Source organism: Suricata suricatta, chromosome 8, assembly GCF_006229205.1.
Source record: "Suricata suricatta isolate VVHF042 chromosome 8, meerkat_22Aug2017_6uvM2_HiC, whole genome shotgun sequence".
In the NCBI taxonomy this organism is placed as follows: Eukaryota; Metazoa; Chordata; class Mammalia; order Carnivora; family Herpestidae; genus Suricata; species Suricata suricatta.
In genome coordinates, this window is record NC_043707.1 from 133597115 (window position 1) to 133610267 (window position 13153).

The 13153-nt window shown below is 43.7% G+C and overlaps 1 protein-coding gene across 1 annotated transcript in view; it reads right to left on the minus strand.

Annotated features, from left to right (window-relative positions):
• DISP3 (dispatched RND transporter family member 3) overlaps positions 1-13153 on the minus strand; it is a 49015-nt gene that overhangs the window by 14660 nt on the left and 21202 nt on the right. Inside the window, exons 3-9 of the mRNA XM_029945913.1 lie at positions 12980-13067; positions 4172-4308; positions 3161-3295; positions 2689-2849; positions 1282-1421; positions 249-397; positions 9-67 (exon numbers count right to left, since the gene is read on the minus strand). Coding sequence (XP_029801773.1) covers positions 9-67; positions 249-397; positions 1282-1421; positions 2689-2849; positions 3161-3295; positions 4172-4308; positions 12980-13067 — 869 coding nt within the window. The remainder of the gene's footprint in view (positions 1-8; positions 68-248; positions 398-1281; positions 1422-2688; positions 2850-3160; positions 3296-4171; positions 4309-12979; positions 13068-13153) is intronic.

The window sequence follows — 13153 nt, forward strand, 5'->3', positions numbered from 1 at the left end:
TCAGGGGCTGGCTGCAGGCTCTCCGGGGTCACGGACACCAGGGACACGTCTCCCAGCTCCAGTGACACTGCCAGGGCAGAACAGTGGCCCATTAGAGGCCACAGCCCACTGGTCCCAGGAAAGCCCAAATGCTGGATGGGGATGCCCAAAGGCCATCAGGGTCTGCCTGTCCTCAACCACCTTGTCGAAAGTGTCCTCCCTGGCAGACAGCCCCGGGTCCCGCAGGGAAGGCCTGTGCAGGGACTCACCCGGCTCCTCCTCCACATTCAGCAGGGGGATGTCATCGTCCAGGTAGGGCATGGGGCCCTGGGTGGGGCTGCCCCCCGCCCGCTCGGGAGCGGCAAACACATCCCCGGGGAGGTGCAGGGAGCTCTTGCGGGCACACTTCTGGTGGCAGCTATGGAGAGAGTGGGGGAGAGGGGTGAGCCCCGAAGGCCCCGAATGAGCCAGTGAAAGGCCCTGCTACCACATGAGCCGGGACTCAGGCTGCTGCAGACGTCTCCTGAGGACATGCGCCACAGACTCCTAGGAGCCTGGAGCCTGGTTCCTCCCCCCAACCCTCAGTGTTCCCCTTCCTCTGGACAAAGGGTAACAGCGGCCATGACCCAGGGAGAGCGACCCTTCCCCTAGTGTGCCTGCCCCAAGCCCGGAGCCCCTGTCATTCCCAGTACCCAAGCCCAGCCAGCCACTCAGGCCGGACTCCACAGGGCCTCCCCGCCTCTCCTTCCTTGCCTTCCCCGACCACTCAGGCCGCAAGACCCCAACCCCCCGACCTCTGGCAGCAACCGTGGCCTTGAGACGTTCACGTCTGCACACAGCGCACTGTCTAAATATGTTTCTCCACCATGATGAGAAGCCTGAGGACATTTATACAGCAGCTGGGCATGGGATCTGGTCAGACTATGGGGTTTCAATCTCGGCCCTGCCACCTTCTGAATGGGTGAGCTTGAGAACGTCACCCACCCTCTCTCAGCCCCTGCTTCCTCGTGGGCAAAACAGGCAAAACAAGGGCACCTGGCTCTGAGGGTCCCAGGGACAGTGGGAGGAAGGTCTTGTGCCAAAGCGCTTTGCCCACTTCCCGGCACGTAGCAGGTGATCACACATGGCAACTATAGGGGAGGGTTCTCTTCTTCCTTGGTCCCCCAGTAGCACCCCACACAGAACGGGGCATGCAGAAGGTGCTCAATAAAGGATCACAAAGCTTGTAGAAGAGACAGGGGTGTGCTGAGTGGCCCCGGAGGACACGCGCCCCTCCCCACCTGCCTCTGCCCGCCCGCCCACCTGGTCTGGCAGGCACTCTCCAGTGGTGCCATGTAAAGGCTCCAGATGCCCAGGGCAGCGGGCATGGTAAACAGCACAGCCAGCCAGCAGCAGGACACGATGAGAGACATGAACAGGCCAAAGTCATGGACAGCTGGGATCTGCCAATGGAGAGGTAGGGGTGGGATGTGAGGCTGGTCCAGCCTGGAGCCCCAGGAGTCTGAGACTCTGCAGTTAGACCACTTCCAGAATGAGACTCGAGGAGGAGGCTCAGGCTGCCAGCCACCAGCCTAGGGGGATGACAGAAGGCTGGTGTCAGGGGACACAGCAGGGGAGGGACACTACCACCTCTGGGGCAGAGGTTCGTGTTGTGCCACAGCCCAAAGTGGTGCCTGACTCACAGCAGGTGCTCAATAGCAGTCATCACACGAGCGACTGAGGCTCAGAGGAGGGCAGCCCCTTGGACCAGGCCACGTGTTACCGAGGGTAAGGGAGTGAATGCATGTGCTCCGGGGCCGAGGGGCAATGGGTGCGCTCCAGGGTGTCCCAGGGACCCGCACAGGGATGTGGCAGTCAGAAGGAAACCGTAATCAACAGCAGACAAGCCTTCACTATGAAAACCTTGGGACCATCATCTCCTTTCAGTCTCTGAATAAGCTACGCATGAGGAAAGTGGGGATCAGGGAGGTGCAGAGGTCACAGGGCCCATCACAGAGGTGGAACTAGAACCCAGCTCTGCCTGTTTTCTGGATATAGTTCTCTAGCAAGGTCTGGATAATCCCAAAGCATCTAGTGGTTTCTAGATGGGATACCCGGCCCAGGTCATGAAATGTTTTAAAGGCTCAGGTGGGCTCACTGCCTTTCAGGTTCTGTCGGCACCAAGGGACCCAGCCCAAACTCAGATCCTTCTCCTGAGCCCAACTCAGAGGCCCGTAGGAGCATGGGGCCAGCGAGAGGCACGTCGGAGGGAGGGATGACAGCACAATGTGAAGCTGGTGGTTGGAAAGAGCTCTGGGCCGAGGGTCAGGGGACTCCCCAAGGTCACCACTTACCAGCTGTGTGACCTTGGGGAAGATACTGTACCTCTCTGGGCCTCAGTTTCTGTATCTGGAAATAGGGATGTAATTGTACCTTCGTCGTATGTCTTGAAAACTAAATGTGGAAGAGCTTTGGAAATTGCCACACACCCTTCAGGGCAGAGGTTGGATTGCTATTAATGAGGATTAATAATAGATAGTATTTGTTATCTTTATAAGGTTCCCATTTGTTAAGTTCTGGTAACGGTAACTAGTGGCGAGAACAGTATCTAGGGACATGGCAAGTGCCTGGAGGCAATGGCTACGAGGGGCAGGTGGGGGGAGCAGAGTCCAGGGCCCAGGAGGGGGGGGGAGTGGGGAGGCCGGACCAGGGACAGAGGCAGCCTCGCACCTGGGAGAAGACATTAGCTGCGTAGGCAGCGGCCGTGGTCAGGGAGGTGAAGAAGGTGGCCTTGCCTGCCGTCTGGATGGTGTGGATCATCCGCAGCTGTGGGTCTTCCAGGTGCGTGGCCTGGCGGTAGGTGTTGATGAACACAAAGACATCGTCCACACCTATGGAAGGGAGTCCCAGGCCAGCAGGGGCCGGCTCAGGATCATTGGCTAGCTCCAGAACCGGACCCAAGCGGGGCCTAGCCCAACCCTGAGCGCTAAGAGGTCAGGCTCCGGGGGAGTCCTGCTTCTCAGTCTGGAGTTTGGAAAGACCCATGCAACTTTGACTCTACCCACCAGGAATCCAAGCCCCACCCTCCATTCTCCCTCTCCTCCCCACCACCCTCCCTCTACCCCATCTCCAGAGTGAGGCCCCTTTTTCCCAAATCTTGGCTTCTTTCCACCTTTCCTGCCATGCCACAGAAGCAACTCACCGATGCCCACTATCACAAAAGCAGCCACCCCATTGAGGATGCCCAGGTACTGGATACCGAAGACCACGTGGTACAGGAAGAGAGCCACCAGGCAGCTGAGGCCGATGCTGGCGATCCCGAAAAAGGACAGGAACACTGGGCAGGGCAAGAGGGGATGGAGCGGGAGGATTCAGCAGAGCACACGCCCTTCAGGGATGCAGCTGAGTCCTGCCTCACGCCCTCGTCCCCACAGAGTACCCTGCACTGCCCTGGCTGTGCCCTGTACAGTTCTCAGGCCCAGAGAGAAGGGGCCAGGCGGGAGCCCCAGTGGGAGAGGAAGCCGCCTGAGTAAGCGGTTCACAGGCCCTCATCTTTGCAAACCTACATCAACAGCTGGTAGGGGACTGTTAGATATTTAACGTCTGTCCCCTCAGTAGACTAGAGGTTCCGTGGGGGTAGGAAATGTGTTCATGAAGTTCAACATGGGATCCCTGGCATCTCAGAGCACCCGACACATAGTTGGTGCCCAATTAACATTTGTTACGTGGATGGATGAGTGTCTTTTCCATTTTTGAAGGTATAACTAATCTGTCGTTCACCTGGGCAATAGAGAGTGCCTACTGTATACGCAGTAAGAAGCAGCCAGGGCACATGGGAAGATGCTGGTGTTAATGTGACCTGGGGGACAGAAGTGCAGCTGCACTGTGACTGTAAAACAGGCTACAGAAGAATGGAGGGCCCAGCACTCCAGACTCCCCGAAACAAAAGTTTTAGCAAGAAAACGATGGTCAAAGGGCAAGAGGTTAACCATGTGAGGCCCCAGGAGCGGGTACGGCCCAAGCTGCCTCTGCACCTCAGTCCACCTGCCTGGGGTTGGAAGGTGATTTCTGCGCACCCTTCCCCAGAATCCTTGGGTACAACGGGTTTGAGATGATTTCTGGTGTTCTGGAGAAGGGAGGCTTCGGCCGGACAGGAGTGTGCTGGAACGAGAGAAAGGGGGTGCCTTCTGCTGGGCCTTCTGGGGAGGTCTACCTGAGCAGGAGGTGAGGATGTAGACGAGGGCAGCGATGCAGCTGCTGCTGATGAAGGCCAGGAGCATGTCATTGTTGAAGGTTCTGCGCACCTCATAATCAAAGAGGTCTGTCCCCCCGTACAGAACCTGGACTTTGCTGGAAGGGGAGAGGAAAGACAGAGGTGGGCTTTACTGTTGACATTTGGAGGAGCAAGAGCTATCTGCCTCCACAGTGGCTCTTTACCTTGGCTCTATGTTAAGTCACCCCGGGGCTTCCAGAACTCCTGATGTCCAGGCTGTCCCCTAGACAAATTAAACCAGAATTTCTGGGGTGGGGCAGAGTCATCAGTGTTTAAAAATCTCCCAGGTGAAGGGCGCATGGGTGGCTCAGTTGGTTGGGCTTCCGACGTCAGCCTAGGTCATGATCTCATTGTTCCTGAGTTCAAGCCCCGCATCGGGCTCTGTGCTAACAGCTTGGAGCCTGGAGCCTGTTTTGGATTCTGTGTGTGTGTGTGTGTGTGTCTGTCTGTCTGTCCCATCCCCACCCATGCTTGCTTGCTTTCTCTTTCTCTTTCAAAAATAAATTAAAAAAAAAACTAAAAAAACTTTTCAAAAATCTCCCAGGTGATTCAAATGTATGGTCAAGGTTGAGACCCTGCTCAACACAGATAATTATCAATTACAGTCAAATCCTACATCATCTCCCAATTCTCAATTACTCACTGAAAATTCTAAATTCAAACCAGCTTCCACTTATGCAGTTTTACTCTGCTATCCAGTGTGCAGTTAACACAAGCTATTCTTCATAATAACAAAAACATACCCGGGCTTGTCAAGTAGCATTTTAAAATACAAACAGGAGTGACATCTGCTTCTGGGCACGATGGAGTGATAAGATGAAATCTAGGTTTACCCTCCCCAAGAAACTAACAGAAAAATGAGAATCTGGACATGAGACAACACAGGATGATGATTCCTGAGAAATGAGATTCAAAACGGGCCCTGTGGTTATCCTGACTTAGGACTTTGAGAGTTGCTGGGCCTCAGTGGAACCTAAAACACCGGTTATGGGGATCCCCAAAGGAGGATGACATTTTTCCAAACTTGATGGAAACTGTAAACCCACTGATTCAAGAAGCTCGAGCAACAAACTCCAAGTACAAAAAAAAAAAAAAACCCACGAATGAAATGACAACAATGCACATCATAACCACAGGTTTTGAAACCAGTGACCAAAAGAAAGTGTTAAAAGCAGCCTGAGGAGAAAGGCATATTACGCACAGAACAAGAATAAGAGAGACTCCTCATCAGAAACAAGTGCTAGTGAGAAGATGATGGAACAACATCTCTTTATTTTTAATTTAAAAAATTTTAATGTTTATTTATTTTTGAGAGACAGAGAGACAGAGCATGAGCAGGGGAGGGGTGAGAGAGAGAAGAAGACACAGAATCTGAAGCAGGCTCCAGGCTCCGAGCTGTCAGCACAGAGCCCGATGTGGGGCTCAAACTCATGAACTGTGAGATCATGACCTGAGCCGAAGTCTGTTGCTTAACTGACTGAGCCACCCAGGTGCCCCTGGAATGGCATCTTTTACCTACGAAAAACACTGGCCAAAAATTCTATACCCAGCACAAATATATTTCAAAAGCAAAGGCAAAATAAAGACTTTTTCATTTTATTTTAATTTTAAAGTTTATTTATTTAGAGGCAGAGAGAGCTTGAGCAGAGGAGGGGCAGGGAGAATCCCAAGCCTTATGTGGGGTTTGAACTAATAAAACCATGAAATCATGACCTGAGCTGAAACCAAGAGTTGGCCGCTTAATCAACTGAGCCACCAAGGTGCCCCAACAATACATGAAAGCAGAAAGAATTAGTCTCCATGACCCCTGCACTATAAGAGATGTGAAAGTAAGTCCTTCAGGTACAAAGAGAGTAACAGATGGAAATACGGATCTATACGAAGGAATAAAAAGGACTGGAAATGGTAATGACATGAATAAATATAAAATATTTTCTTATTGCTTATTTAAGTCTCTGCATAAGATAATTGACCATTTAAGCAAAAATAATAATGTAGTATGATGTTTATAAGATACATGAAATAAAATACATGAGAACAATACATGGAGGCCAGGAGGAAGGAAATGGTAGCATACTATTGGAAGTGACTTACACTATACACGAAGTGGTAAAACACTGTCTGTCGGTAGACTGTGATAATCTAAGATTGTGTACTATAAACCCTAAAGCAACCACTAAAATAAATAAAAAGTTATAGCTAAAAGACTAACAAATAGGGGCACCTGGGTAGCTCAGTCAGTTAAGCATCTGACTTTGGTTCATGTCATGATCTCGTGGTTCATGAGTTCGAGCCCTGCTTCAGCTCTGTGCTGACAGCTCAGAGCCTGGAGCTTGCTTCAGACTCTGTGTCTCCCTCTCCCTTTGCCCTTCCGCTGCTTGCTCTCTGTCTCTCAAAAATAAATAAACATTGAAAAAAAATTTTAAAGACTAACAAAGGAAATAAAAATAAAATAATAAAAAACACTGAATCAGTCCAAAAGAAGGCAAAAGAAAGGAAAAGAGGAACAAGGAATATATGGGACAAGCATAGTAAAAAAAGACTTAAATCTAACCATATTAATAACTGCATCACCCAATTAAACACCCCCAATTAAAAGGCAGACACAGTCATGCTAGATTAAAAAAAATCAAGACCTAGCTGCTTACAAGAACCTCACTTTAAGTATAGACACAAATAGGTTAAAATCAAAAGGATAGAAAAAGATATGACATGCTAACTCAAATCAAAAGGAAGATGGAATGGTTATATTAATAACAGTTGAAGGAAATTTCAGAGCAAAGAATATTAATAGGGATAAAATTTCAAAATGGTAAGGCATTTGATTCATCAAGACAACACTATCAACCAACTTGACCTGATGGGAATTTATTGAACACCCCACCCGACAATAGCAGAATATGTACTCTGTTTCACTAAACAACATTTAGTAAGAGAGACCATAATCTGGACCATAAAACAAGGCTCACTAAATTTAAAAGGACTGAAGTTATACAAAGTATGTTCTCTGATCACAAATGAACTAAATTAAAAATCAGCCACAACATGATACCTGGAAAATTCCCAAATATTTGAAAACTAAATAACATACTTTTAAATAACATATGGGTCAAAAAATAGATCAAACGGAAATGAGAAAGTATTTTGAATTGAGTGAAAATGAATATGAAAATCTGTAGGCTATGTTAAAACAGTACCAAAGTAAATTTTATAGAAATAAATGCCTGTATTGGAGAGGAAGAGATGTTTCAAGTTAATGACCTCAACTTCTACTTCAAAAAAGTAGAACAAGAGAAAAATTACATGTAAAGTAGGCAGACAAAAGGAAATAACAAAGATCAGAGAAGTTAATGAAATACAAAACAAAACCAATAGAAAAAAAATCAAAGAAACCTAAATCTAGTTCTTTGAGAAGATTAAAAAAAAATTAGTAAGCCTTGGGGCACCTGGGTGGCTCAGTCGGTTAAGCATCTGACTTTGGCTCACATCATGGTCTCACAGCCTTGGGTTCTGTGCTCAGGCCTGTAGTCTGCTTTGGATTCTGCCTCTCCCCTGCTTGCACTCTGTCTCTCAAAAATAAATAAATGTTAAAAAACATTGATAAACCTCTAGCCAGAGTGATCATGAAAAAAGAAAAGACACATATGAAAGATGTGGCATCACTACCATTTCTACAGATATTTAAAAGGTAGTAAACAAATATTATGAACCACATCCTACTAACAAATCTGGTGATTTAAACGAAATGGACAGATTTAATGTGAAACTCAAAACTACCAAAGCTCTTGCAAGTAGCAATAGATAACTTTGATAGCCTATGTATATTAAAAAAATCTTCCCATAAAGAAAATTTCAGGCTCAGACAGTTTTATTGATGAATTCTATCACACATTTAAAGAAGAGAGGATACTTGTTCTACGCAAAATCTCCAGAAAACTAGAGAAGAGAATACTTTCCAATGCATTCTCTAATAGCAGAATTACCTTGATACCAAAATAGGAATAATTCATTACAAGGAAACTACAGCCCAATATCTGTCTTGAACATATTGTGCCCATAAACACAAATACAATAGAATCTAACACTGTATAAGAAAGAGACTATATCATGACCAAGGGCTGGGGGAGGCTTGGGTTGCCCCAGGAATGTTAGGTTGGCTTAACATTAAAAACTCAATCAATATTATTCACTATATTAAACTAAAAAAAGAAAAATTGTATGATCTCTCTCTAGACACAGAAAAAACATTTGGAAAAAATTCAACATTCATTATTGGTGAAAAAAAAAGAAAGCTATCAGCAAATTAGGAAGAGAAGGGAGCCTCTTTAACTTGATTAAGGACATTATAAAACCCCTCCATATTTCTGATTAGGAATAAGATAAGAATGTCCTCTCTCACCACTTTTATTCAACCTTGTACTGGAGGTTCTAGCTAGTGCAATCAGCCAAAAAAGAGAACTAAAAGGCATCTGACTTGGAAGGGAAGAAGTAAAACTGTTTTTATTAGCAGAAGATATAATTAACTATGTAGAAAATCTAATGTAACTATCAAAAACTTCTGGAACACTAAGGGATGTTAGCAAGATTACAGGATACAAAATCAATTATATTACTATATACTAGTAACTAACAATTGGAAATTAAAATTAAGAAAATGATACCATTTACAAGAGCATAAAAACCTGAAATAGGGGTACATCTGACAAAAGATGTTGGATATACCACATTCATGGGTCAGAAGACACAATATTGTTAAGACGTCAGTTCTTAAGTTGATTTATGGACTCAGCACAATCATAATCAAGATCCCAGCAGACTTGTTTTTTCCTGGAGAAACATACAAGTGAATTCTAAAATTCAAATAGGAATGCAAAAGACCTAAAATAATGAAAATAACTGTGTAAGAGAATAAAATTGAGAGGCCTAATACTGGGAGAAGATATGGCATAAAGCTACCATAATCAAGGCAGTATGGTATTAGTGTGTAAATAAAGAAATAGATTGATGGAACAGAACAGAGAGTCCAGAAATAAACCTATATATCTATGGACAATAGATTTTTGTTCTAGGTGCAAAAGCAATCTTTGTTGAAGGAATAATCTTTTCAACAGGTGATGTTGGAACAATTGGGTATCTGTACAAAAATATGTGGCATCTCCATACACTAGATTACTTCTCAACATCTAAAAATAATAAACTATCAATACCTGCAACAACATGGATATAACTTAAAGTAATTAGGCTGAAAGAGGTCAATCAAAAGACTGTATACTATATGATGCATGGATATAAAATTCTAGAAAATGAAAACCATTTTCAAAAAATGAAAACCATTTTCAAAAAATGAAAATGAAAACAGAAAGTGGTGCCACGGGTAGGAGTGGAGAGGCAAGAAGAGGCAGGATGGATGGATTAGTCAGGAGGCATGAGGAAACTTTTGGGGGTGATAGATATGTTCACTTCTTAATTATGGTAAAGGTTTTACGGTGTATACATGTGTCAAAACTAATCAAACTGTAAACTTTAAGTATGTGCAGTTGGTTGTATGTCAACTACATATCAATAAAACTGTTTATAAAAAACAAAGGGAACATTTAAAAGTAAAATAGAAATGATCTCTGGATTATCTACTTTGTTAAGTTATATAAATCAACTGATCTTTTATTAGAGTAGAAAACTGAAAGTTCAAGTAATTTCTTTAATGTTTATTTGTTATTGAGAGAGAGAGAGAGAGAGAGAGCGCTAGAGTGAGCAACTGGGGAAGGGGGAGAGAGAAAGGGAGATAGAGGATCTAAAGCAGATCTGTGCTGACAACAGAGAGCCTGATGCAGGGCTTGAACTCATGAACCATGAGATCATGACCTGAGTCAAAGTTGGACACTTAACTGACTGAACTATTCAGGAGCCCAAGGCAATTGTTATTCATTCACTCATTCATTTGGACAGCATTTATGGAGTGCCTTCTAAGTTCTAGGTCCTATCTTAGCTGGTGGCTATAAAAAGACACAGGTCCCAATTTCCACTCTCAGGTATAAAGGAATAGCTCGTGGAAGATAAGTATTCCTGCCAATACTACTAAAAAGTCAGATTAAATTCAGAAATTGGCTGTTTGATGACAGGAGAGAGTTCCTGAAGTAATGAGAAGTAGAGGGACTCCAGAAAGACTCTGGAAAGGGAAGAACCTATGAAAGGGAAAATGCACTTCTACAGCTATTTTCACCCTGGAGACATCTGATGACTTTGAACACAGGCCGAAAGCTGTGAAAATTAAGGCTAGGAGTCAGATGAATTAGCAGAGTTTTGGGCCAAAACAGCAGAGTATATGATCAGTTTTCCCCTCAGCACTTCAGCTGAATATGGGAGCTGCATGAAGCATTGGGCTAAAAATCTAAGCAGAAAACTTCTTTTAAAAGTGGCATTGGAGTTTCTGTTTGTTTCATTTTCGTTTTTGTAGTTTTGAGAAACTGATTAGAGTCTGGAACTTGTTATGGGAAAGAGTTCTGCAGAATACACCAGACTCTCAGTAGAAAATCCTAGAGAACCAAGGGCAAACAAGAGGCAGACTGAGACATTCCAGGTCTGCAAAACAGCCTTGACTCAGCAAAATGGTTGGGTACTTAAGGTGTTCAGTCACAAACTTATCTGCCTAGGGGAGGGAATGATAAACTTTCTTTGCTAGAAAGAATATAATCTGGACCTCTTTGTTTTTTATACACAATGTTTATTATTCAATAAAAATTACCAGGCATACTCATAGACAGGACCACATGACCAAAAACCAAGTGAAAGAACAGACTATAGAAACAAATTCACAGCTTAGCCCTATATTGAAAGTCATCTGATAAGGACTTTAAAATAATGATAATTTAAAAATAATAATGATAATATGTTTAAGAACAGAAAGGATACTATGGACAAAACAAACCAAAAAAAAAAAAAAGATGAATTTCACCAGGGACTTAGATGATAACAAAGAATCAAATGGAAATTCTCCACAGAAAAACATATTAACATTAAAATCTCAACAGACATTAAGTAGCATATTAAATATAACAGAAGACTGGATTGGTGAACTGGAATACCTAAACCATACAAAGAAACAAAACATAGAAAATAACAAAAATCAAAACATAGAAATAAAAAATAAAAAACCAAAAAAACTAGAAAAGATCCCTGAAGACAAATGGGACTCAATGAAAAAAATTTTGTGTAATTAGAATCTTAAAAGGAAAAGAGACAGAGAATGAGGTAAAAGCTATATTTGAAGCAGTAATAGGAAATGCCTAAAACTGATGAAAGTTATCAATCTACAGATTCAAGAAGTTCTGTGCACCCCAAGCAGAACAAAGAAAACTACGCCTACATAACTCATGGTAAGACTGGTGAAACCAAGGAGAAAAATCTTAAATGCAGCCAGAGAAAAAGATAATTTTTCAAAGGGGAAGTGAAAATATTTACAGCTGACTTTCCCACAGGAATGATGGAAATCAGAACACAATGGATTGACAGCTTTAAAGTACTAAAAGAAAATAACTGCAAACTTATAATTCTATACCAGCAGAAATATACTTCAAAAATGAAAGTAAAATACAGATGTTTTCTAGGCAAAGAACACAGAATTTATCATCAGCAAACACGCGCTTAAAAAACTAAGAAGAAGTCTTCAGATATAAGGAAAATGATTCCAGAGGGAAACATGAAACTGTAGAAAGTAATGAAGAGCAACAAGAAAAGTAAATATGTGAGCAAAATATAAATGAGTACTGACTTAGTAAAATAATAATGTGATATCATGTGGGACTTAAATGTATATAGAATTAAAATGCATGCAACAAAATGCAAAAGGCTAAAGGGTATAAATGCAGTGAATAGGTTCTAAGATTCTAGTATTATCAGAGATGTAGTGAAAGTGATCATTTGTATTATTCTGTAGTAAGTCAAGGTGAATGTTGCCATCTCTCGGGTAACCAGTAATACAGTAATAAAAAGATCTGATTATTCCAAAGGAGGGTGCTAAAGTCTATAGAGACTCTGCTTTTCATCACTCTTATGAAGCTCTAGGGGGATGGGAAAGGGAAGAGAGGCTTTTTTTTTTTTTTTTTTTAACCCTGGCAGAGGTTTTGTCTTAGAAGCTGAACGTATTATGCAGAGGTCATTGTTGGTATTTGAACCCTAAAGATCCTCCTGCAGGCAGCCCCTCCCAACTTCCTAACCTAGCCAAGTACCTTTCTCTGGAATACCTCCATTTATTCATCCACCCACCCATCCATTCATTCATGCACAAGACAAATTCCTACTAAGGGGCTCCTGGCACTGTCCTAGGGGCTAGGCCTATAGAAATAAGCCAGGAACGTCCCCGTCCTCAACAAACTCACACTCTCTTGAAACATAATGAAACTAGACCTTCCTCAAACTTTAATGTACAAACAAGTCATCTGGGAATCCTGTAGGTCAAGGGAAGGCCTTATATTCTGCATTTATAACAAGCCCCCAGGGGAAGCAGACACTGCTGATCTGAGGAAAGCACTTTAAGTGACACAGAATTAAACAACTAAACTACAGACTGACAAGTGCTATGATGAAATTGTAGCTCAGAGAGGTGAAAGAGCTCATGGAAACCCCCAAAACTAAGTGGAATCACTGGTATGTGACCCTAGACCTATCTGACTCCAAAGCCTATGTATGCTCTTTCGTGTCTCCTCTAGTGAGAAGGAAGGGCATGGTGGAGGGGGTAAAGTGGGCTTTCACTCCAGCTTCAGGGAAAAACTGCCCAGGTTGGATCTTGGTGGATGAGCAGGGGTTTCTTTAGCAAAGAAACAGGGCCAGAAGAAGGCTCCTAGTGGCCGGCATAAAAACAAAAGGGGTAAGAGCTCTGGATTGGAGAGCTTGGATTTTAATGCCATTCCACCACTTACGGGTTTA